At 40.4% G+C, this 27181-nt stretch overlaps 1 protein-coding gene across 2 annotated transcripts in view; it reads left to right on the top strand.

The window, feature by feature from the left end:
- tmem63c (transmembrane protein 63C) overlaps nucleotides 1-26878 on the top strand; it is a 30411-nt gene extending 3533 nt beyond the window's left edge. Inside the window, exons 2-23 of one of the 2 annotated variants that reach the window (XM_044374039.1) lie at nucleotides 9258-9483; nucleotides 12794-12873; nucleotides 14663-14750; nucleotides 16869-16906; nucleotides 17648-17790; nucleotides 18725-18776; nucleotides 18895-19003; nucleotides 19453-19526; nucleotides 19686-19766; nucleotides 19849-19969; nucleotides 20187-20320; nucleotides 20472-20594; nucleotides 21621-21774; nucleotides 21869-21975; nucleotides 22617-22703; nucleotides 22833-22898; nucleotides 23010-23172; nucleotides 23281-23386; nucleotides 24205-24372; nucleotides 24461-24573; nucleotides 24674-24748; nucleotides 25496-26878. In XM_044374039.1, coding sequence (XP_044229974.1) covers nucleotides 9274-9483; nucleotides 12794-12873; nucleotides 14663-14750; nucleotides 16869-16906; nucleotides 17648-17790; nucleotides 18725-18776; nucleotides 18895-19003; nucleotides 19453-19526; nucleotides 19686-19766; nucleotides 19849-19969; nucleotides 20187-20320; nucleotides 20472-20594; nucleotides 21621-21774; nucleotides 21869-21975; nucleotides 22617-22703; nucleotides 22833-22898; nucleotides 23010-23172; nucleotides 23281-23386; nucleotides 24205-24372; nucleotides 24461-24573; nucleotides 24674-24748; nucleotides 25496-25726 — 2523 coding nt within the window. In that variant the 5' untranslated portion in view covers nucleotides 9258-9273 and the 3' untranslated portion in view covers nucleotides 25727-26878. The other variant, XM_044374041.1, reaches the window with a different exon arrangement.
- The last annotated feature ends 303 nt before the right edge of the window (nucleotides 26879-27181 follow it).

Here is a 27181-nt window from a genome sequence, read left to right as displayed (position 1 = left end):
TCACAGTGATGCCGATGCATGCGGCATTGTCACTGATGTACTGTACACAGCCTACAGTATGTCAGCGTGCTCTTTGTTGATGAATATCTACCAGCATAGAGGATACTGACATAAGCTTACTATAACACCAGGAAGCAGCATCTGATATTCACAACCTTAACCTTACCTTCTGCTCTCACTTACGCATATCGCATATTTTATACTGACTGTGCCTGATGTACCTACGCATCCTGTTGGAGATGCTGAGGTATGTGAGGCTTTGTCTTCTAGTTGGTTGCAATCCAGATGTCATTTTTTTATTTTTTTATTTTTGGTTTTGCATGTTTTTACCAGTTAACTACAAATGGCATATACAATACTTCACATTATTATTGACCATTTTCTAAAGTTTTTTAGATTTAATTCCTAACTTACAAACAGCCACTGTGTGCCATAAGTCAAAGTCTAGACGGTAAAATGCTGTACATATTCTACTTTGGCTGACTGAAATTTCATGACAGTAAAATCAATTCAGAAAGACTTGTAAATAGAGACTCTGCTATAAAAGGCTTTACATTGATTAGACAATAAGCAAACACGGATGCTGAGAAAAGAATTATATCAATTTGGATATTTTCTGCACTATAATGGTTGCTGTTAGTAACTCAGATCTGAAATGTTGGAGCTTTCTTGATCACCATTAGGCCATTACCCCACAATCGTAAATTAATCAATAAAGGAAAATAATTGTTCATTGTAATCTATTCCCTATCTTAAGTGCATTTCAACCTTCTGCAAGCTCATTTTCGTATTAAGCTGAAATGAATTAAAATCACTGGCCTCCTGGAAGGAAGGAAATCAGTCAAGAAACACATGATATACAAAGAAAAAATCAATGGCATTGTCTTTAAATTTGCTGCTTGATATCCAAGCAGCCTAAAAATACTTTAGATACAGATAACATGACTCTGTGTCTATAGGGCACTTCAGAGCATGGCTGATGTTATCTCACTACACTCAGATATAGGGCTGCAATTAACGACTATTAATCGATTAAATTTTCGTGCAATCTTTAAAATATCAGCTAAAAACGTCCATCACATGTTCCCAGAGCCCATGGTTACTTTTCAAATTGTCTTGTTTTGTCCAACTTACAGTCAAAAATCCAAAGATAATCAGTTCATTATCACAGAAGAGTATTGTATTTAGACTGACTGCATGTCACTTTTGATAGCTATTTAGATGCTTACAGAGAGGAGAGATTCCTCTGAAGAAATCTGTTCTGAGCAGAAGAGCAGTGTTTGCACTTTTTGGTAGATGAGGGGGTGAAGGTTATTTTGACTCAGGTTTTCTCACAGGTCCATTTTTAGGATCAGCTCCAGCAGGTTTTGCAGTGAAAGCAGCTGTAGGTGGAATCTTCCAGAAGCTTGAAGGGATGCAGGGAAAACACAGATTGTGGTTACGATTGGGTCCGAGTCAGGTTCAGTGTCATCCAGCTTCAAAGAAAAATCAATTGAATGCATGTTAGACTCAAGTCCTCGCTGATGCCAGATGGGACCTAATGAGGAATGACCCAGTCCACACAGCAGCAGCAGCAGGACAGACACACAGCACTCCCCCAGGGGCCTACTGAGCATGTGCAGCCAGACAGGAAGCAGGTGTTTGGTTTGTTGAGCGTGGCTGGAGTGTGCAGTCATCACTCCAGTCATGCTACAGCTCATTCAGCCTTCAGAAAGAGGCTGGATTGGGGGGATGTTGCATCAACTGTGCGCTGTGAGCAGACACACCTCAGTGATCTGTGTTTGTGTGTTGTGTGATAAAGACACAATGAGGTGTAGAAAGAGTAAAGGCCCCTCCCGTTCCACTGAGCAGGTGGTGAGCAGATTGTGCAAAAAACCTCCGCCCCCTTTCTCCCCCTCAGGGACAACGTCGGCCCTCTTTGCATCCCCCAACACCACCATCCTCCAACCAAAACCATCGCAGCAGAGGCCTACAGCTCCTGGAGACTTGAGAAAGAGATGCACTCGCACAAGGCATCATTAAAATATCCTAACATACTACTATTTGAGCCCCCAACAATGTTTAGGAACATTTTTATAAAGTGTTCACATGTAGTGTAGTATTTATAACATTTTATAGAGAGGACATATTTAAAATGTTCATAAGCAAAATCTATAAACACAATAATTTCTATATTTAAGAGCATTTGTGTATTATCTTCAGACGGAGGTTCCTATCATCATCATCACTTTGTGTCTAAGTCTTTCTCCCAAGCAGCAATTTAAGAGTATCTTAAGTACATAACCCATGCACAAAGCATCCGAGATCCATAAAGAGATGATTTACTCAGTTTAATATGACCTCAATGCCATCCAACACCATTGGTGATGAATTGGAACCAGTCCTGATCACCCAACATCAGTGACTGACCTCGCTATAATGTTCTTGTGGCTGAATGGGAAGAAATTCATGCAGCCAGGGCCCAAAATCTTGTGGAAAGCTTTCCCAGAAGAGTGCTGGCTGTTCTCACAGCATACTGTTTTCATGTCCATGATTTCAAAATGACAAGTTTAACAGTCACATATGGGTGTAATATTTGAGTGTCCACACAGAGCCATGGAGTGTATGTAAATAAATGGGAGTACTGATAAGCAGCAGAAGTCTCATTACATCCCTCATGTGATTGTGCAAATATGCCGTCAACCCCATTGTCTGCTATAAAGACATTATTAAACCATTATTCCACCTTTGGTCTGTGTGGATTAATGGAGAGCTTAGCTGTGACCCGCAGTAATTGGAAGAGTTGAAAATCCACCACAGGTGCTCTTTGGTGTTGATGGAAAACTACAGGGGGTAGACAAAATAATATAAACACCAAATGAAAAATGATGTCTTCGCTGAAGTCACTGATTCACAATCACAAATGCTGCCACAAAGGTTGAATGTCAGTCATCAGCATTTCTAAGCCATAAAATAGGTTTGTCACTCATCGCTTTGATTTGTGAGTTTTCAGAACAATTTGAGGCAAGCGACAGAGCTCTAAAGAGGTCGATTCATGTGTGACGAAACTGCAGGAAACTGTCAGAGAAAAATGTACAATTATATGACATTGTTAGCCTCAACTAACAAGTAGATGCTGCTCTACACAATATGTCAAGGCCCTCTTTGACAGTCGTGAAATGTGTGACAGCATATGCTAAACACAGATAAACTGCGTCAACAAGAAGCTGCGGGCAAAACTAAGCAACAGAGCAACAAGTATATGACATGCATATGAAGTAAACAATGGGTTGACATGATGATTGGCAGTCAGCATATACCATATAAACCATCTGCTGCACTTTTATAGTTTGCAGTGGTGGTTTAGTTGCTTTGAAGCTGCACAGACAGTTTATTTTTTTATATTGACAATGAATCATGTCACCTAGATGCTAATGCTGCATGTCTGCTGGACACTAAATAGTGAACTGTTTACTAACATATAACAACTTTACAGGTGGTAAGATGTCCACATGCTCACAATGACCAGAAAAGGTTAAGATGCCCAACATGAACTGTGACATCCCTAGTCTGAGTCTGGGGAGTCTGTACCTTTGTCACATCCCTCTCTTCCAAAAAATCATCTTGAGAAAATTGCCTGAAATAATCAATTAATGCAGATTTAAAGCTGACACTCTTTAAATAAAGATGTATATATTATATTGTGTTCTCCTTTAGGCTTTTCAATATGCTCTTATGTCTTTCAGCATGCTGCAAATGAGAGCTAAACAGTCTGGTTCGCACTGGTTTCCCCCCCTCACGTCACTTGAGGTTTATTGGCTTGTTAACAATTGATTGGAGAAGATTTGTTTTTACAGAATACATTTTAAACAGCAGGATTTCTATAATCAGGGTCTCAATTTTAGATTAACATGCAGAGCACAACTAAAAGACTACTCATGCATATTCTACCAGCTCTGGGCCTTTCGAAATGAAGCCGATGACAGGGGAAACATCAAACCTCTCCTTTTCATGCAGGTATCGCTGTCTCAAGCAGACAGAACAGTCTTTGGCAGCACGAACAAAACAGTGGCAGGAGAAAATTGCATGTTTAACAAGGTTGCAGTCAGTGCAGTCAAGAAGAGAACAACAGCTATGAATCCATTTTATTTATGATGATTGCAAGTGGTCCTTGGGGGTGGTGTTTTATCTCACAGTGACTAGCAGTTGATTAGGTGCAGGGGTTTGGAAAGCAGTGCAAGTTTACATTTTATTTATGGTTCATTTCTCTGGCAAAACGGGCCGATCTCCCTCCCATTCCCTCAGGCAGGTAATGTATCTTGATCTAATTGAATGTTTGACGATAGGAGGGAAAGCTCCTCCGGTCCACCACATGGTTTATGGTGTTGATTAGGGTTTGGTGCAACTGGAAATTAGTATCCAAACCTGTTTAAATGTAAATATGTTTCCTGTCATGTTTTTTTTAATCTCATAACATAGTGTAGATCCAACTTTTCATTTCAGGATGACAAAGCAATTGTTACAGTAATAGAGCTGGTAAAGTGATTTAAAGGATGGTAAAAGTGAGTAATGGATGAACTGTGTTGCATGTCATCCCCCTCTATCTGCTCAATATTGTTAGTCATGCTAGTGGCATCTCTCTATGGATGGCAATGTCAGTCTGTTGGTCTGTCCACCACTGTGGTCTAGACTGAAATAACTCAACAACTTTTGGATGGATTGCTGTGAAATTTGGTAGAGTCATTTGTTGTCTGCAGAGGATGAATCATACTGGCTTTGTTGGTCCCCTGACTTTGTCCTTTAGTCCACAAAAATTGCTTTTCCACTATTGGAACTTAACGACCTGTAAACTTGAGCTTCCCATACCCTAAACCTACTGGAACTTAAAGAACTAAGGTGGTTGTTTTTTTTCCATTCTGTTTTATAAACTGGAAAGGATCGGGTGTATAAGTAGGACATTAATTGAAAATACAATCATGTCTTAAAGACAAATAGAAAAGACAAGGGCAATGATAATAATAGGAAGAAAAAAAATATTAAATTAAATAATACATCAAAATAAAGTAAAAGCAGATTAAGTTCTAAATGTTTTCAAAGATGTAGTATTAATTGTAACCTAATTAATTGTGCATATTCAGTACTTTTTCTGCTTTGAGAAAATTTTAGAAAGTATGTAAAATCATGAAGGAAAATAGAAAAAGCTGGTAATTTTTTCAAAAAACAGCAATTGTGAATAAATAAAATCCCCATTAAACCATCACATTTACAGTAAAAACAATCTTTAAAATAAAGTTTAAAATTATGTATATGTAGGAAGTGACAACTAAAATCTGACTAAAATTTGGCTATAAGGCTGTATTTTCTTTGATGATCCTCAGGTTGTTCATAGTGCCATCATCAGGTCAAAATGAAGTATGTCCAAATACCTGCAAAACTGGTGTCCCCATCAGCCTCAGCTGTACTTTGGTTTAGTGCTAAAAAAGATGCTCTATAACAATTTGCTGTCATGTTAAAGGTCCAGTGGCTGTCAGCAAACAACTATTTGCTATGTAAAGATATAGTGGAGTAATGGCGATCTGAGCAGTGAATGAAGTCACACTCTCTGCATGTGTTGTTATCTGAGCTTCTCTGTTCTTTGTTTTGGTAGCCACACAAGCCACACGTGCATATTAGTGCATGTGAGTCCCTCTGTGTCCTCCATATCTGTTTCCAAGATGGCGGCCGCATCACAAACTTTCTCAAATTACAGCTAAACAGTCAGTAAAATATGTTTATGAAAACATTTGAGGTGAGAAATAGACAATGCAAAACAGAATCTTGATTCATATTTGATCACTGAGTAAATGACACATTTGTTTTGGTCTGAGATGTTAGTGCTATAGTGCGACATCTAGTGGCCGAATGTCATGCATTGCAACTTTAAAGTTAAATGGTGAACACAGTAACCATTATGCCTACGAAACATTTTTGCATTGTCATTGTGAGCGTATTGCCATGGTAACATTATCATTTAGCTCAAAGCACCAGTGTGCCATAAGTGCAGCCCCATAGGACTGCTAACATGGTTTTACACTCTTATTTTCTATTTTCAGCCAAAATGAGTAGTTGACTCCAAAATCATGATGCTGTGAGACAATCTTTTGTACAACTACATGAGAGGCTGATTTAATCAAATATTATGAGGGAGTGGTATTAGATAGCTGCGTTGAATCCGTGTTTACTGCAAGTTGTCCATCATCTGAGTTACAGTTTAATTGTTTTGTTTGTATCACCTCTGGGATGATATCCTCTCTCTCTTTTACACACACACAGATACCTCAGCTGTTTTTTCTGGTGCAATGAGCCGATTAGCTGACATGAGCTAGCATTTCCTTTTTACAGCTTGTGCTTTCTGATTCCAACTCGGGTATCTCTCATCACCAGCTCACAGCTCCTGCACTTCAGTGTCTGTGATCATAATAGTCTAACTGAACACAGAGGAGAGATTTCACTCAAGTTGCCAGCGGGAGGCACAACACTGCCTCTCAAGCCAAACATCATTTGATAATCTGCTGCGTTGGCTTGGAAGCCTGATTTAGGGACGAGGAGGAGAGAAGCAGAGGGAAAGGATTAGAGAGTCTTCAGATTTGCAGAGTTGAATGAGATGAAGACGAAATGGATACCACGGGATGAGCACGTTTGAGTGTTTATATACGAGGGCTGAGACAGAAAGAGAATATCCACAGAGTCTTAAACTGCTGAGTCATGCTGTGACGTTTGTCCAAATGTTGTGTGAAACCACGCCACAGTCCGCCTGTATCCTTCAGCATCCTGCTCTGTTGTGGAGGTGGAGAGGAAGAGTTTGACTGTTAGCATCAGCAGCTGGCAGCAAATAAAGTGAGTGACTTGTCTGATGCAAGAAGAAGAGCAGCTCAATGAGCCGATAAAGGTCGGTTTAAGCTTCTGCATGTCAAACTTTGTTTGAGCTCAGTGTGTCTTTAGTTTACAGCTCGCAAGTTGTATTTTCCATAATAAGGCATCATGTTTTTTTTGTTCAGCTGTTGCTTAATGTCACAGTTCACACTACTGCTCTTTGATTTGTGTGCTACCATCAGCTCATCTCAGGAATAGTCTACTTTTTCACTGAATCTCTGCTATTCCGACAAAGGTAGTAAAATGCTGTGTTTACAAGCAATATATTTTATCTAAAGATACGATTGAGGGTCAGTCTGGATGCTGTGGTTGATATATTGTTATATTAATCATACAACTTCAAAATATCTTGATAATGCATCAGTTGGTTTGAAAATGTTTCCAAAATGCCTGTTTTAGAATCAAATCTTCACCTGTAAAATATAAACAATCTTAGGACATAAATATCCACAATTAAAGTACCATTTGTTATAATTTGTCATTGTTAAATCATGTTATGACAGTGGAAGTCTCTGTTGTAGAATTTGAATGGTTGTTTTTGTTGAGAAGTGCACTGTGCCTCCTTGTGCTGTAAGCCCATGTGATTATTAATCCATTTTTAGCAGTATAATGATCCGTTTGTGCATGCTGTATTGACAGATTATTTCATTGTCAGCTGAGAGAGAAAATGTGATTCACGGTACATTAGCTTCTGTGGAAACAGAGCTCTGCAGTTGAACAGAGTGTGTGCATGTTATAGATTTGCTTTGTGATCCGTCCTTTAGGGAATCTCCACCCTAGTTGTCTCCACAGGGAGGCTCAGATGCTGTGTATCTGATGACTGCAAGCTATACAGTTTCACAGCAGGAAGTAAGACAGAGAGTACAGCGGCGCAGAAAGTGCTGCTAAGAGATTACTGGGTTGTGTTTTTATACTGCTTCTCTTCTCCAGATCATTCTGACAGTGTGATGTACAGCAGTCCAACTGCTCTGCCATTGATCAGCTGGCCTCCTACACTTAGACATCCTGCTGAGGCTTCTGTTGCACAAACTCCATTTGGTAAAAGCTTCACAAAACTGCGATAGAGCTTCTCAGGAAGTGACATCATTGGCGCAGTGGTAAATCACAGCAAGGTTTGGTTCAGTAATTAGCGCCAGTTTGGAGGCCTTTAGCTTCCTCTCCTTTTCTCACTGTTGTTGTTCTCCTGTTACCTCACAGCTCTTGTGAGAGTTGGAGAGCAGAGCCGTTGGCCGGCGTTGTGATGCAGTTTTGGCTGCCAATTATTGCTGCCGAGCACACAGCCTGTTTACTACAGAGCATGCACGTTCTGTCACAGTAACAACATCTCTGAATTTATTGTCCAATCTCATTTTTCCCACGAAATCTGATGATTGATGCCTTTCACTCAAGGGGAATGGCAGTATCAATGCAAAGCTTTGTCAGCACTCTGTTGCTGCTCCATTTCCTTGGACTGTTTATTCAGCGAGGAGTGTACACAGGCTGAGCAGTTGGGAGTCGGGACTGTATTGATTGAAAACAGGGAGAGTGCGTGTGCTGCTGGAGGACAGATGGTTCAGGCCTTCATTCTGTGGTCGTGGCAGTGCGAATTGATCATATCCTGTGCATGCTCCACACACACAGAAGCAATAAATGCCAATCCTCAGCAAGCTGTTCAAACACGCAGTTGAGCACACAGTCTAAGTTTTTACTCTTAAATTAAGTCTTTTCATTCTCACAACAGAAATATCCTCCTGTTTATGTGGTTAAATGGACTTGTTAGCATATTATGGCTTTTTAAAGAACCTCCACTATATATGTCATCCAATTAGTTTGTCATTTTCATGTCACATCTCCACTTCCGTTCAGCAGATACACAAACAGACACAGATCAATGGCTGCTAATGGACCATGATGGTCATTAGACTGATCCTTGCAAACAGTATCATAACTGCACTTAGAGTACTTGCAAGACACTCTGATAAAAATGAGTGACAACAATTGTATGTTAAAAAGAATCAGCCCATTAAATCCCAATTTCGTCGCTTATTGCCAACACCACACCCTTACTGTCTCCATACAAATCTACACACGTTATAGTTTTCAGTCTATAAATACAGGCTTGTAGGGTGAGTGAGTCGTGAAAAGATGGGCGCTATGGCAACAACTTACTATGACTAAAACTCCTTTTTAAAGTGAGACTGTTTGAAAGAAGAAATACGTTTTATTCATTTTACAACATTAATAGGATTATTACTGAAATGGTATTGATTATCAGTAAATCAGAACTTCAACAAGTTCCGGCTCAAAGCTAAAACTCAAGCCAAAGAGACAAAATCATCAGTCTTGGCTAATAGCACATCTCACATTCTGTCTCTGTTTGTCTTTAGGTATGGTCCAGTGCTGATGGCGGACTCTGATCTGTTTGTCACAAGAGCACCCCCTGTGGAGGGGAGGCCTGTGGAGCTGGATGTCCTGGGTTTCCTGGAGTCCTTTGGGGAAGAGAACAGCACAGCTGAGAGATGCTACCGCTCACACTCTCGCAGCAGCGTCCTCCAGGGTCTGCCATTTGGAGGGGTTCCCACGGTCCTCGCCATCAATGTTGTGCTCTGGATGGTACAGACAACATACTCGCAAACACTCACCCAATAACATATACTGTTTACACTATTAACTCCAGAAAAACCTTGGTCTTTTGGAATCTATTCCAAATGTCCCTTTTCCAACTCCCACTCTCTATAATATTCAGTGCAGCTGAATTTTCAAATGTATTTTTCCAAGAGTTTTCTAAGTAGCTAACAGGTGGATGTTAGAACCATATGTACCCTCTTTAACAAGATGATTGTTGACTGTCTTTTCCACCAACAAAATCATCTCTTCTTCATATACTTCTACAGCTTGGATGGCCTTAACCACAAGGTTTCTGAATATATCCAGAGCTGCCAACACCCCCGTTGAGACATTATGAAGAGCTCTGATTTAAACAGACAACAAGAGGTTGTACATGGTCAGAGGGCTGTTTCTATACAAATATATATGGACATCCTGTCTCAAGCACTTCACTCTGTGATTGATTGTAATGAAGAACAACAGCAGCATCAGGGGTGTTAGAAATGTTGGACATCACACATGACTGTGTAAATGAATTTTGACATATTACGTATTTGTAACATGTCAAAATATGCTTCTATATGCCGAATGTAATTGTAAACGTAATCTTATTTTAACCCTAATCCCAGGTCCTAACTGTAACCTTCACACTAATCTACACATACTCCTCACTCAACTTTATTACAGCTAAATCAATGACAAGTGTATGAATTACATCACTTTAAACATACTGTATATCTCCTTTGGCTGTATGAAGCAAAATGTCGTGGATACAACTGTGCATCTGCATTTGGCCATGTCTTTATTAAAAGGTCCTCTTACAGTGTGTAACTATGATGATGCTTAAAGACACAATCAGTAATCCAAAATATAAACAAAAGAGCAGTAAATACACACAAACATTTTTTCCAAAGCTTCCATCTCTCTCAACTTGATTGACAAGCCTTTTTATTCAGGGACTAAGATTTCACTAGACAGCAACCAAATCTAATTTTTCTGATGCTGATGCTGTTAAAGGTCTGTTTATAGCACAAATGAGTGTTATCACAGCAGGAATACAGGCTTGCATTTCAGTTATGATCCACAGAGAAACACACAAAAGTCAAAATTTTCATCCATAAGTCAAACATACTTCACAATTCAGTGGCCCAAAATAAAGTACTGGGGCTTTAGTACTGCACATGTCATGTACAGAGCTGTCAGAGCTGGATCAGCATAGTGGTTAACACCAAGTGGTCACACAAAGAGGGTCCTGAGGTTAAAACCCTAGGCTAGGTTTGAATGTTCTTTCCTGTGTGGATTTCCTCTGGTTGCTCTGGTTTCCTGTCCAGGGTGTACCTCTCTTCTTGCCCAATGCATGCATCCCAATGGGATGGGCTCCAGACCCCCATAACCCTGCAAAGAATAAGCTGGTGTAGATAATGGATGGTTGGATGTATAGCTCTATATATATGTCAAACAGTCAGATGGGTGATGTTGCATTGTAATAAGCACATTTGATTCACAATTGAGACTTCATGTGGAGTGAATTATATGTCACGAAACATCCATCTCTATTTAGCTTCCTCTGATGAGCCAGGACGTTTAGTTTGTTATTTTCTCAGGAAACTGTCTTTGAAATTTAATATGAGACTTTAATTAACACTTTAAAAAAACTGAGGCCTGTCAAAGCTGCAGTCACTGCCACTGTGAAGCTCTTTGTTTTCCTCTCCTTGTCAACGCTTGTGGATTTCATAATAACATAGATAGATGATCACATAGACACAGACTGAAAATTGAACGCCTTTTGTGAATGTCATATCAAGTTGCGTTAAAGCCACTTGTTTAAACTTTCCTTTCCCATAGCACGATACTTGTTACAAACATACTTGCATATTTGCAAGCCATGCATATTTGCACATGCGGCCTTCATCAGCAGGTCTGCTGGCACTATCGGCCATCAACATCAGCACAATGGGTGCCAGGACCTTCTCCTGTGCTGCACCCAAACCTTGGAACACCCTTCCTCCTTACATCCGCATACTGGCCTCCATTACAGAATTCAAAACCGCTCTTAAAACCCATCTTTTTAAACTAGCTTACTCTACTAATGTATTAATGTTTACTTAATGTTTTAAATGATGTAAGGCGACCTTGAGTGTCATGAAAGGCGCATTTAAATAAAATGTATTATTATCATGATTATTATTATTACTCGTTCCTCCTGTGTCTCAGATAATGATATGCTTACACTTTCGGTTGTCAACTATCTCATTCCCATTGTCAGGCCTTGTCAAGCTTGATCTCTACACTGATATCTCTCTCAATCTGCCATCTCTGCGTTTTAATCGGCTAATTTTATGGCTGCCTAGTTGTCAAGACAACACAGAGAGTTGAGCGTTGTCTCTTAATGACAAGCATGAGTCAAAGCACACTTCCCCCCAGGTAACGGGAGCACGCCTCTGCATCAATTCCATCATCATACAAAATAAATCATGTGTGAGTCTTGAGGAGGGCATGCCCACGCATCAAGACAAAACAAAATAAAGCAAGAGGGAGGCGATGGACACAGAAAAAGTTTGGGCCCTGACTGCTAATGCGAACATGTACGCTCATTATTCATCTACAAGCCTCAGTCAAGGTTGCCCTGATTGCTTATGCATGTCTTTGGATCACTAGAGAATGAATCATTCAGTATTAATGGGAGCTTCCCTCCTATTAACATGGGTGTCTAAACTCAAATGAGTTAATGATTTAATGCAGTATAATTAAAATCAAACATTCATCAGCACTTTTACTCCATTTTCATTTGTCAACATTCATCGTTGCCCAGTTCTGCTCAGAGATATTTAACCAGGGCTTTTCAGCATGAATACACTATTATGTACCATAATGTGCAAGTTAATAGGTTTCTTTTTTTTTTTACTTAATTGTGATGATGTTTGCTCTCTATTTGTGGCAGAATGAATGCTATTCAGATTTATTTTTGCTATTGACCACACTCATTCGTCATTAGTGCACAATGTGTGTTCGCGTGTGCATGCCTGTCTGGTAGTTTCCAAGACAACCACATACTACTCTAAAGAAAGAAAATGGCTTATTATTGCTGCTGCATTTTGAATCTGTCTATTATTTGTAAGCTCCTTAAAGAAACCCAGAGAGAAGCCTCATTGTGTCAGGATCAAGCAGTATGGAAAGGTTTTGGATAATTTTAGACCAAGAGCATATGAGGACATAGAGTGTGTGTGTGTGTCTGTGATTGTATGTATGTGTGTGTATGTGTGTGTGTGTGTGTGTATACAGAGGTCTGCATTCACGTTTGTGGTCTGTGTTACAGTTCCTGTTGCTCATCTTCTCCTGTCTGAGGAAGGCTGCTTGGGACTACGGCCGCCTGGCTCTGCTGATGGAGAATGACAGGTAAATCCCTCATTCAGATCTGATACACTCGCTGGTTGGCGAGCCATGTCAACATTTAAAATGGAGAAATAATCCCCAGTGGAACCACTCCTGAGTCCTGATGCTGCGGCCTGCAGCTCCCTCTGCTGAGTATAAAGAGTACTGCGTAGAAAGAAAAGTACTGGAGGGAGCTTCTATTAGAGTGATGCAACTTTATTGATTCCTTCTATATGTAAACTAACTAGTATTTTCATTAATGATTAATATGTTGATTATTTTGTTTCATTTCATGTACAAAATGCCAGAATATTGTGAAAAATTCTGATCCAATTTTCCCAAAGTGACGTCTTTAAATTGACTGTTTCAGTCCCAAAACGAAAGATATTCAATTTACAATTGGTTATTTTTGTCTAGTGTCTTGTAAGTCCATGTGGGCTGGGCACCAGAAAGGTGCGGGACACTTAAATAAACAATTCAATCAATCAATAAAAATATAAGATAGAAGATAGATAAAATATAAGAAAGAAACGCAACAAACTCTCACATTTGATAAACCAGAACTAGCCAGTGTTTGGCATTTTACCTTGATGAATAACTTAAACATTAATGCTGGAATTCTGCCATTATTCTATAATTTTTTTATTGTCAATAAATACCATGAAAAGACCAAAACCAACAAGGTGTTAATCTTTCTCTTATTACTTTCCCACATACCTACCCCATCTGCTTAAGTCCATTTGTTTCTTCAAGAGACATAAATCTTTAAAAACAGATGGCCGATATAAGTACTTTTTTGTTTTTAAAGCAAAGTAATTTCATAAAACAGCTGACCATTGTTGATTTTTAGCAAATCAAACAGGAGGTATTTGAGCACTTGTTGGGGACTATTTTCAGCTGCAGATTAATATAGATTTTGTGCTCTAGTGAGTTTTTACTGCAGGAGGATGGTGTATCTGGGATTGACTGAAAATAGACTACAGTGCCTGTGTTCATTGGAATGAACATATGAATATGTCACCCAGAGCAAACGTGTAGCTCATTTATGTGTTAAATCATTTCTTTACAATGGAGCTCTACAGCACTGAGTAATTTATATCAGGCTTTAGCTAGTATTTGTTAGAGGGATCAATTCATGGTTTATTCTTTTTCATTGGATTGATGACAATAAGAAAAATATATGATATCACCAGACTTATCCTTTCAATGATTAACCAATTATTAAAGGTTTTGTCAATTTTTTGTCAAACTACTAATCGAGAAATCATTTCAACACTAATTCAGATATCTCAAAGTCACAAAATGAGTCCAGGTCCACCCAGCAGCCTGTATGAGTCTACAGCTGTTTTCTTCTGCTTGACCTGAATCACCTCTCTAGAGGAGTGCGGGCTTGATTGATTCTGCCTGACCGGCGGCGGCTTCATAGCACTCGAGGGCAAGCAGCATCTGTGCATTTTGCCAAGCGGTCGTCTCTCGTACTAATTCAATTATGCTGCTTAATTTGACACGCTGCTGAACCGTCAGTGGTACAGCCCACAGAGAAATATCCACGAATCCAATCATCACTGACTTTATTAGATTGGGCTATATTGTATGTGTTTTATGTCTGTATATATCTCTGTATATATACACACAGAGGGATTGATTTCACACAGGTGCTGTAATGGGACTGCATGTCTACAGCAGTGTGTCTCGGCTGTGATTTCCTTTACAGCACTGAGTTAAATATTGGATGTATTGATAAGATCGTTTCAGGTCACAATCAATGTAATGATCCTGCTTTTTCTTTGTTTATGTTGTCTTCCCACTTTAGTCTCACTTCTCTTTTTTATGGAGAACCAAGTGAGAAAGAGAAATCTCCATCTGAGTCCAGCCCCTCTGATTCTGAGACAAAGGACATGGTGAGTTTTGTTCAGCACTCAGAGTTTTTCATCACCTCCTAAAAGCACCAAGGAAGCCCTTAATAGCATTTTTTTCAGATCAATTAAAGGTACCCTGCAGAGTTCAGTGTAAACATTCTTTACATTACATTCAGAAAAAAACATTTTATGTGTCCTGAAGGTTTAAGGAACATATTGAATGCATTCCTTACCCATAAAGTTTGGCAAAGCCTTTTTATATTTTGAAATCTGAATTGTTTACATTCTGAGCTCAAATCAGTTTGTCATCTTCTTCTGCAGCCTTACATTAAAACTGAACAAATCAATATTTTCACATGAACAAAAGATCAAATGTATAATGTAAAAGGGGTTGCTGATAATGACAAACCCAAAGATAATTATCACCTGACTCTGCAGTTGTAGTGTCTTTTAGCTCCTTGTTTGATTTTACAGCTCACAAAGTTCACTCTCATCAGCCCTGTTTCCACCATCGGCATCAAGCACCTGTTTTCAGCAAAAAGCTTCAGATAAACACACTGGTCACTACCTGCCTCGCACCAAACTGAAGACGGACGAAGTAAAACTAGCTTGTGGACATAGTGGAGCATTTAGCGACTGAAGAGCATGATTTCTTATAACAGCTGGTGGAGACCAAAACAGAGCTACTAATGTTGCTCCGTATCAGCTGGTGTGTAAATAATTGTTTGCTAACTTACTTAACTTACTTAATTTTCAGTCTCTGTCTGTGTGGTCCTCTATCTATAACTTTATGTTGTCAATGTTCTCAATGAATGCAGCTTTAATACTGAATATTTTGTAGTTTTTACTGTGTCAGGCACAACTAATTAGAACTAGCTCTTCTAAAAGAATACATCAAAATAAGTTATGGCTAACTGTGCTTCAAGAAAATAAAGTGGCTGACTAGCACAGTAAAAACAGTGTCACCTCCATATTGGTCCAAAATCCTCTCAGTTTTTTAGCTTTGTACACCAAGGAAGAGCTTCACTAATATTTAGACATTTTCATTCTTTATCTTCTTTGCTTTTTTCATTAATTTCTTCTCGCCTCCTCTGCTATCTGCTCTGTTGTCCTGCTGCCTTCATCTCTTTTGCAGATCAAGAATACCCAAACAAATTCACACCAAACAACAGACAATATTCCACTATTGCTTCTTTTACTGCCAGCCAGTGCACCACAGCAAACACACTGGTCATGAGCAAAGCAACTGAAGCCCAGAAAGGCAACCAGTTGTGCATTGTTATTTTATCACTGAACAAGTGTGACAATTGGTCATAGTCATTTCATGGCTGTGAGATGCTATAAATGCTAAAAGATGACACTTGACAACATGTATGTTCCTCTCAGACAGTGAATTACGTCATCCTTGTGATTGTGCCAGGCATATGCATCCTCATACAGACACCAGTGAGAAATACAAAACATAACTGCTCATCAAAACTCCACTCAACAGCGCCACCAGTGGTTAAAACTGCACAAGGTACCTTTAATCACCATAATTACTGAAATACAAAACTGCAAACTGTGAACAAACAGACTCCAGTTGTCTGTACTCAAAAACGCAAACTGTGACGGAGAAGGCATTATGGGAAATAAAATACTATCATCAACAATACCGCTGATGTTTGACATTGCTTTTACATTTATTTACAGTAATTATACCAAAGTGTCACAGTTAATTTGTCAATGATATATTGATGTCTAAAAATGCTACCTCATGCACTTTTATAATAAAGTACACTTATGTAAGATGGCACTGTGTCAACCTTTGTCAGAGGAAAGTTTGGGTCATGACTCAGCTGGACTGTCTGTAACTCCATGACACCTGTGTGATAGACTTGAGGTCACTCCATTCGTGTTTATAACGGTGTAAGACAAAGAGTCAGACTGGAGTCATCGCCCAATGCCTACACAAAGCTGAGGCTGCAGTAAAGTAGTTACTGCTCCAGGCTAGACCTATTAAATCTCCATCTCTGTGTCACTCTGCAGATCATATTATTATTATGCAGATAGCGGATTCATGCAAAAAAACAGATGTGGCATGCACAGACTTGCGTACATAATTTATTATCTTTAATAACCAATCCATTGGATGTTTTTATGATTCTCCTCTCCTTCCAGGGCTTCTGCTCATGGCTGACATCGCTTTACCATATGAAGTAAGTACACAAAGCAGTTGCCCTTGTAATTATTTTACCCTTGTCTCATCTCAGCTTCCATCGTTTTATTGTTCCCTCCGTCTTCAAAGCTGATGTCACCCTGAAACGTAAAGTCTCTTGTTATATCTCATTGAGCAGCAAAAACAAACAAGTCTGGGCTCGTGCGACCACTGGTGCCGTGGTTTTCCCATTGAATATTTGAACTTTGCTCAAGTCTGACAGCACACAACAGATTTAGGTCTGTAAAAAAGCGATTTCCCTGGTGTCCATGGTTTCCATAGTATTGCGGTGGAGTTTGGGTGCTTCTGTTTTTAGTTCTCGTGCCAGTGGCTCACGCTGGGAAAGTGCAAACCCACCCTGCAAGTTCTCAATGTGTGGGCTGTCATGAGACCAGGGTGCACTTCTTCTTCTTCTTCTTTTTTTTTGTTCTATTTTATGACACTGGGTTTCCTGAACCTCCCGTCTGGTAACCACAGCTGCTGGCTCCAAAGTGGTGGAGCAACAGTTTTACTCATGATGAGGTATAAGCTGTAGGCCCATTTGCCCTGGCAGTAGACAGGCCTGGGTACATGCTAGATTAAGCTCTGATTGCCATTACATCTGCATTTGTGGAATTTCCATCACAACAATTATTTTCTGTCTTACTTTCTGTCTGTTACTGTCCATTTAGAGAGTATGACATCTCTGGGATTGTCCCCTGAGAGTGTCCCCTCTTTCACACTTGTCTCTCTGTTTCTGCAGGGATGAAGAGATCCGTAGCAAATGCGGCATTGATGCCGTCACGTACCTGTCCTTCCAGCGCCACATCATCCTGCTCATGACAGTGGTTTGCCTGCTGTCTTTAGCCGTGATCCTGCCGGTCAACTTTTCCGGGAACCTCCTAGGTATTTTGGTTCTCATATGATGGTCTGGCTGGCTGTCTAAAAGCCAAGGGATTTCCTTAACCTCAGGAGAGGCAGACGGGGCACCTCGCAGGGAGAGAGGCCAGGCCACACAGAGACAATCACACACATCTACACACCAAAGGAGTTAATGGTTAAATGCACAGAAACTTAACATTAAACAAACTGTGGCAAAAGCTGAGTTAAAAAAGCCAAACTGTCTCACAAAAATTAAATTAGATTGAAACCGAAATGGTAATTTTAACTTAAATCAAACTGTAAAACAATATAAAGAGGCCAAACTTCATAACAACACATGCACAAAAACACATACAAACACGTGGGAGTTGCTAGCATACCAGTGGCAACTCATTCAAGAGCTTCCCCAAGTAGGATTGTTAAACAGAAAGTGCTTCATTTCCTCTGAACGTACACATGTAGGTGTCAGGGGTGGGATGGCGCATAAAACCAGCTGTTACATAGCAACAGAAATGCCTTTTGGCAGTTGTGTGCTTATTTTGTGGGAAGTGTTGAGTAAGCTATTCCGTAATGGGACGGAGGCAGGAGCCATTATGGGGTCTACGAGGAGTTGGGCTGTCCACAGAAACATTTTATTACTGCTGGCTGTCATCTTATAGACCAGTGTGTCACCCTAGTCATTAAATAAACCAACACACTTTGACAGGCTGGCATGGCAACAGCAAACAAAGGGGGGGCCCCAAATTAAAACAGCAGAGTTAGGCATGACTGCGATGTTTGAATTTAGTGTGAAATTTCATTGAGATGAGTGAGGTTTCATTAAATCAGATGGATTTTCTCTGAATAGTGACATTGCTTCATTGTTACCTCACCCTTCAGACAAAAGAGGAGGGGTTTCCTTTGAGTCATATGAAAATTAAAATGTCTCACTCTCTGTCGTGTTGCATTATTCCTACAGGAGACAGTCCTGAAAACTTTGGAAAAACAACTCTGGCTAATGTTAGCGCAAAGTACGTGTTACACTGCACGAATTACATCAAATTGTATGAAAAGTCACAGAACCGTGGAAAGACATGGGACTATCTACAGTATGTTATTAAATTACAACAGTGTTTCTGTGCCTTGCAGGGACAGCTTTCTGTGGCTCCACAGCGTCTTTGCTCTGGTCTACTTCATCATCACATTGCTGTGTATGGCTCACCACTTGATACGGCTGGAGTACAGAGAAGACGAGAAGGTCTGTCACCAGTGCCTGGCCACATTTCCCCTGCAGAAATCGTCATCTTCTCAAGTCAATTTCTGTCTGTTATTGAGTACTAAAATTATTATTTTCTTCAAATAAGTGAAAAAAATCTGTCGGCGCAGTAAATTATTTCGACTTGTTTCCAATACAAATTAACATTTCCTAACATTTTTAGAAACAAGCATCAGTGTCTTGAAAGAAAACTGAATAGAATCAAGAAAAAAACACTTGAATAAGTTGAAATAATCTATTAAAAATAATGTTTTTTATTATTTAAGTGTGTTTTGGGGCATTTTATGCTTTTATTGGACAACAGACATGCAACAAATGTTGGCCGAACTCAAACCGATTTCTTTTCACTTAAGAGAAGATAATGGATAAAAGTTTACACAAAGAATTTCTTTTAGTTTATCATAACACGGCGGTTGCTTTATGTGTTACAGATTGCCCGGACCCTGATGATTACCTCCATACCCAGAGAGATCTCTGACCCAGGACTCATCACCAAACACTTCCAGTACATATTCTTCTCTATTTAATTGTTAAGCCAAGTTGAGAGTTGTCTCAGTTGAAAGACTCCTGTTATGAGGAGGCCCTGACCATTTTTGGCAAATACATGCACATTCGCACTTTCAGTATGTTCATTATGATTTACACCTTTTGCTCCATTCACTAGTGAGGCCTACCCCAGCTGTACTGTCACTGATATCCGTTTCTGCTTTGATGTCCACAAGCTGATGAGGCTGGACTTAGAGAGGTACAGTAATAGTTATAAATTAAAGTGCAATAGAGTTTGTGATCAGTGCCATGCTCTTGTCTGAGGAAGCTGGGTTTTGCAGGCGCAAGGCGATGAAAGGCAGGCTGTACTTTGCAACAAAAGCCCAAAAGGAGGGGAAGATCATGATCAAGACTCATCCGTGCGCTCAGATATTCTGCTGCGACATCTGCGGCTTTGAAAAGGTACATTTTATCAGCATCATTGAGATTCGTTGGTGACTTTCTTAGTAGACTTGCAGCAGAGTTTTGCTGCAAATAAAGGATATTACCACTGGATGGCACTGCAATCCAAATGTAGGTGGATGTAGTGACAACATACAGTATCGTGCCACTGTAAATCTGGGATCTCTCTGAGTGTGAAAGATGCAGCGAGTAATGTGCTCTCTAATTTTCTCTGCAGGTGGATGCAGAACAGTACTACAGCGAGCTAGAAGAGAAGCGGACTGACGAGTTCAATGCTGAGAAGAACCGCATCTCCATGAAGCGGCTGGGCATTGCCTTTGTGACTTTCCGTGATGAGAGGATGACCGCTGTGTGAGTAAATAACAGCATGACACTGAGGTCTTCTCATCACAATAAACCCTGTCACGGCAGGGAGCATCCATAAAAAGACATAATAGCAGGCGTTACTGAGTGCTGAGGAAGCTTGTGTACTACTTTTGTACATCTTGTTTTGTTTTTCTAGCATTGTGAAGGACTACAGCCATGTGCACTGCCATCGCAGACCTCAGCAGTCAAGCATCACCACTGTGGTGCAGTCGCATAAATGGGGGATCAGCTATGCACCTGCTCCCAATGACATCATCTGGTCAGTACGAACACTACTGGAACTCAAACCGTTTTCTTTTTTTTAAACATCAATGGCCCCAATATTCTTCTTCAATTTTCTGTCATACAGTCACACCTAAAGGCAATTTATTAAACTAACTTGCACATCTGTGAAGCTTAGGGAGAAACCAGAGCACCCAGAGGAAACCCATGCAGACACATATTTTGAGTGTAATATCCAGTTATACATGCCTAATGCATCATTCAAACACATTTCCCTGTAATTAAGGCTGACATATTCGGTATCTTTGGAGACCTCAGGATTGTGACCAGACTTAAACCAGATCTCTGTAGGCTTTAATAATCCTTGTACAGCACGAGTTTGTAATGATGAACCTCTTTGTGGGTTTGAAGAGGTAGACATCACTCAGCTTTATAGCTGCAGAGTATCACTATTGCTGGTTGTTTTTTTCTCTGAGCTCTCTGTTCAACTTTAAGAAAACGAAAACAGCTAATACCAACATTCAAGATGTGTCTGTATGTTGTCGCTTGTGTGTCGCAAATCTCAAAGGAGTAACACCACTTAAGGCTTGTTCCCTATTGATGATTGAATTAGCTTTAATGCATCTTTCTTATCTTGGAAAGCAAAATGCAGCAGTGAGATTATGTAACAAATGAGTGATGCATATGTGATTAACCAAAGAGATAGTAGCGTTCACTGTTTGTGCTTCATGCCTGACTGGTTGCAGTGTGTTTGTGTATGAACGTGTCGCACTAACTAGATTACTGGAGCAGTCGCAAGCTGTGGGGTTGAGCAGGGACTTTTGTTTCTTCATTAAAACTGAGCGTTGAAGTGTGCTGTTCCCAACCTGCTCTCTGGTCCAGTCTAGTGCAATGGAAACACACTCACCCCCTCGTATAGAAGAGATGATTAGCTGGCTGTTTCAGGCTTATGTCAATACATACAATACAAGCATATCAGGGGGGAGAAGTGAGCTCCTTTCTGTGTTAACTGTCCTGCTGGATGTTTGTGAAATGAGGCTCATTATTTCCCCCCCGTCACCAGGGAAAACCTGTCAGTGTGTGGATCTCGCTGGTGGCTCCGCTGCGTCCTTCTCAACATCCTCCTCTTCCTGCTGCTCTTCTTCCTCACCACTCCCGCCATCATCGTCAACACCATGGACAAGTTCAACGTCACGAGGCCTGTAGAGAGTCTGCGGGTCAGAGTTTGAGATCGAGTTGAAACTTGAGACCTTAAAACTACTCTTTGACCCTCTTCGGTTCTATTAATTAATCTTTTTCTGTCCAATACAGAGCCCTGTCATTACCCAGTTCTTCCCAACCCTCCTGTTGTGGGCGTTTTCGGTGCTCCTGCCCTTCATCGTCTACTACTCAGCCTTCTTTGAGTCCCACTGGACCAGGTACTCACCAGCCATCAAGCACAGCTCTCCTCTCTCCTCTGAAATGGAAATGCCTGTCCTTTGCTTCTTCAAATGGACCCTTCATGTGTAGCTGTCTTCCTCTCAACTCTCAGTATTTCTTTTTATTTTTTCATCTCAATTATTTTTTTTTTTCTCTTTCACCCTCTTGCTCTTTTTTACTCTCTCTCCTCTCTCCCTCCTTCTCTCTGTCACTCTCCCTGCACTGTTATTCTGGGCAGGTTGTCATAGAGATCTCCATGTGAGGATAATGATATGCACAGTAGTCACCATGCGCCGCTTCCTCAGCGCATGGTGACTAGCAGGAGGAGGAGCAGAACAACTGTGCATAAGGAGACAACCTCATGAAGCACCTATGAGCACCCTGTCTTTACATAACCACCCCCACAAACGTGTTGTGCAGGCGTGATGTGCAAAGGACCACATGCAAATCAACTGTTTACTGGAGTGAAAAGTGTAGTTCGTGCTAATGAGCCCAACAGCCCTTGTAAAATGTAAAGTCAGCTGACTTTGCATTACATTATTTCACATTATGTATTAATCATGTTGAAGGTATTTTTTTTATATCTATTTATGCATTGCACAATGATTCCCTTTTCATTTGTTTTATGTGTGTTGCTCAGATCCGGTGAGAACCAGGTAACGATGCACAAGTGCTTTTTTCTGCTGGTCTTCATGGTCATCATCCTGCCCTCACTTGGTCTGTCCAGGTACATCCACAGCAGATTCACAGATTCACAGCACACATACAATATGACCTCTGTTTTTATAAGTACTTGAGTGCAGTGCTTTCATTTTTTTTAGAAGTATATCCTTTTCATATGTTATTCTTTTTGTAGTCTGGACCTGTTCTTCACTTGGCTCTTTGATGTCAACTTCCTGGATGAAAGTGATGTCAAATTCCAGTAAGAGTTGTCTTTTCTGTTGAAACAATATATTATCAAAAGCAATAAGGCTCCTAAAAAGACATTAGAGTGGCAGCCAAGCTCTCAGGCATCATCTTTTTCTGTGTGCAGGTGTGTGTTTCTTCCTGACAACGGTGCGTTCTTTGTAAACTACGTGATTACGTCCAGTCTGATCGGCACAGCTATGGAGCTACTTCGTATCCCGGCGCTGACTGTGTACGCCCTCCGCCTCTGCTTTGCTAAGTCCCAGGCTGAGCGCATTCATGTCAAACGGGTTAGCTAAGAGTTTCGTGCATATCTCAGTGTTTTCATGTTAGGTTTATTAGATTGTGCTTGGATTTAAGATTTAAACAGATTATTGTGTTTGTGTCTTTGGCTGCAGAGTCAAGCCTATGAGTTTCAATTCGGCCTGGAGTACGCCTGGACCATGTGTATCTTTGCTGTCAGTGTGACCTACAGCATCACATGTCCCATCATTACACCCTTTGGTGAGCAACATTGCGGTGACCCTCTTCTATCCTCAGCTCAATCGGTCTCAGTCTCAATCCCATCTTCTTCCCTCTTTGCGTGTCTATGTGCTGTCTCTATTCACAATGTAACCTCACTCTCCTCTACTGCCTGCCAACCCGGTGCAGACTGTGTGAATTTGCTGCTGTAGTCCCAGACACCCAGACACAGCGAGTTGCGAGCCAGACGCCCACTCTGCTCCTGTCTCTGCCCAGAGCTCACCAAGCTTCTATTTACTTCTGCAGTCAAATCCTCAGTCCGAACAGGCCCTTTCATACCCAATACCCTGCTACTCTGTGTGCTCCACCTGTGCTGTTTGGGCATTTGAGTCATACAAACATTTCTCTATAGCAGAGCCAGTTAAAATTGATTTTCACATCCCCTTTTTAAAAAAAATCAAATTATACTACAGCCATATCACAGTCATTTTATTGTAAGATGAACATTACATTTAACTTTACAGTGAGTGTTTCAAATGTGTCAGAGGTCTTTGGACCCTATAGTCTTATGTGTGGGGGTTGCTGGTGGAAGTTGGGTGTTGAGGAGAACAAAATATAAGATATCACTATGATGTTAAAGTACCATACCAAGGTTTTCTCTCTCTCAGCCCATTCAAAGTATGTACACTGCCTTTGCTGCCAACCATTATCCAAAAACTACTGTTGAGTTTTAGATATTTAAATATGTTTTTCCTGCAGCACCCATTGTACCCATAATACTTACTTTATTAATATTAATAAATATATACTAATATATGGTGTTGATCAGTCCATGTATGTGTGTTATTATGCCTCTTTAGGTCTGCTATATGTGATCCTTAAGCACATGGTGGACCGATACAACATCTACTATGCATATGTTCCCACCAAGCTCAACCAGCGGATCCACAGAGCAGCCATCAGCCAGGTCATCCTGGCTCCCATCCTCTGCATGTTCTGGCTGCTCTTCTTCTCCGTTCTCAGATTAGGTACTTCTTCACTGCCATTCTTATCCCATTACAGTTTCTATAACTGTCATTGTATTACAAGTGACACTTCTCCCCCTTACGGTCACAGGTCCAGTGCATCCCATCACCATCTTCACCTCAGTGTCCCTGCTCCTCTGTATTGCCTTCTCCCTCTTCTGCTTGTGCCTTAGGAAGCAACCAGACAAGTCGACAAGCTACCAGGTCAGCTCTGCCAAAACTCACTGAGATCAAGTTCAGCTTTAGATGTACACATTATCAGTATAATGGATAATTTTCCCATTCATAATTTTCCTTGTTTCAGATGTCTGATCAGCCAGCAGAGGGGACGTTCACTGATGCAGACAGGAGTACTGTAACATCAACCACTGCCTCCAGTGTACAGTACCATGTTTTTTCTATTATTAGCCAGTACAACTTTAAAGCATATCTTAAAAGATCATATTACTGTAACCTTTTGCAGGTTTACTCCTTTTGTGGTTGTTTCTGTTGGCACTTGACTTGATACTTGAGATAACCAACATCAGGCTCAGTTTTATTTTTGTAAATGTAACATTGGGTATTGTAGCTGAAAGAGTTTTCCAGGTTGGTGCATTTAAGTGCTTGTTGGAAGCTCTGACATCTGAGATTTGAGAGTCATTTTTTTCTGAACAGTGTTGCATTCATGAACTATAGGAGTTAGAAAACCAACAAATAAGCAGACATGGACATTGTGATAAAGTTTGGTAGCTTCTCTCATACTAATAAACAGTGGTAATGTGTAAAATATTTAATTTGTAATAAATGATTAAGACTTGCAAAACCATCAGTATGATCTATCAAAGCATAATGGTCATACTGTATTGTCTGTGTTTGCTTTGGTTTTCAGACTATATCCAGAATAATACATTATATTCAGAAATATACAGTATAAGATCTTAATTTTGTGTATTGTTAAAGATGTACTGTATATTATGTTGCACTGACTGTGTACAATACAATAATCATGTCACATACACAAATTTGTGGAAAATTACTTCTTAAGTGTAGGGAGGGAAATCAAACCCAACATTAGTGAAACCGTACTTTGATCTCATACACTCCCCGTGATTTACTGTGTGACATGATGATGTTGATCTCCCTTCAGCTGTTTGTGGCGTCCGTGTTGCTGGAGCCAGAGCTGGCTTTGACTCCAATGCCCTCTCCGGCTCACCACAGCTACGGTGCCATGGCCAGCTCCCAGAGTTCAACCCACGGCCCGGAGGAGGAAGAGGAGGGTGAGGAAGACCACGCCCAGACCCATGAGACTGAGCTCCAAGACCCCCCAGACCCCTACTGCTCCAGCCCGCTCATGGACAGCCCCATGGGCTACCAGTAACACCAAATCCCCCCAAGCTGATTTCCTGGGGAACACAGATTGCTAAATAGCGCAATGCTGCGTTTTCACGACTGACCTCAGACTCCAACTTAGCTGCCTCAGACCCTGAGACTAGACTGGGCTTGTTAGGAATGACAAAAAAAACGGAAGAGGACAGCAGCTTGTCCTCAGAGTCATGATGAGAATACAGGAGCTGTATCCATGTAAACATCACTATAAATGTATAAACAGCAGTTTGCCAAAACATCTCCTGATTCTGTCTTACAGACACAAACCACACACCAATCTCTACAGCAGATACATTAACCTAAATGTACAAATTGTTTCAGTTAAACTATTGGATGCTCCATGACAGGGATTCCATCTTCTTCTATGGCTTTATTTGCAAGTGAAAAGTGATTAAAAGTAATGAAAGTGACCGGGATGGAATTGCCTTTGGGTATCCACCAGAAATACTCTGTCCATGTTGTGCCACTTGGACATGAGTGGAGGTGAAAGTTCCCACCAGAGTGGGTGGTGTGAGCAGGCTCGCCCCCGGCAGACTGACAGGATGGTCTGGGCACGGGTGATATCTGGTTCCTCGGCAGCAGAGCCCATGGAGGCTGAGGGTGAGGGCAGCTAGTTGTGAAGCCATCTGCAGTGAGAGAGCGGACAGACGGAGGGCCGAATGTAACTCAGAGATGTACTGTAATATATGTACACTCTATACGGAGGCACAAGCAGCTGTACCTGAAGCTTTGTTGTAACTATTGTCAATTTAAGGTTGCTATTTTTGCTACAGTATTTTTGGTGTCATTGATATTGTGCTTTGGGCTTGGAGATTGGTCAAGAATTTGCAGAGCTGCCCGATCTTAATCAGAGTATTTCTTCATCTTTCTGTTTTGACTGTGTATGTGATACAGCTGTATTTTTATTTATTCATTTTAAGTTGTATGAGCTATGGGGAAATTAGAAGCACATGCTGGAATTACAATGTTTTTAAAATATGCCATGGAGTCTCTTATTGCAAGACAAAAATATGGAAATCTATTGAAAAATTATGTGAAATGTTGAACCTGAGTACAACCAACAGAAGCCATTATATTTACATTTTTAAGTTGTAAAATGCTGAAAAAAATCACTTTGTTACTATAAAGGCTCTACAATCATTTATCATTTGTGGTCAAATGTTTGTGTGATAAAAATTAATTTTGTTATGTCCCAAATACAAACAGTAAAAATCAAACAATACCCATCTATACCAACATCTAAGATGCATCAGCCGCTCCACTGCATGTTGACTGCATTGTATAAAAGGGGTTATGCATTTATATCTTTGTCCTTAAGGTCAAGTTTCACATGTGCTAATCTCATTGATTTACATTCAGTCTGTATGTATGCTAGTTTTGTATTTTGGGGCTGTTTTAATTCCTTTGTGTTGTGATTTTTTTTCCATGGAAGTGAATGTAAACTGAT

The sequence above is a fragment of the Thunnus albacares genome, chromosome 15 (genome assembly GCF_914725855.1).
Source record: "Thunnus albacares chromosome 15, fThuAlb1.1, whole genome shotgun sequence".
NCBI classification, from domain to species: domain Eukaryota; kingdom Metazoa; phylum Chordata; class Actinopteri; order Scombriformes; family Scombridae; genus Thunnus; species Thunnus albacares.
The sequence above is the reverse complement of the archived record's forward strand: the minus strand, read 5'-3'. Positions and strand labels throughout refer to the sequence as shown.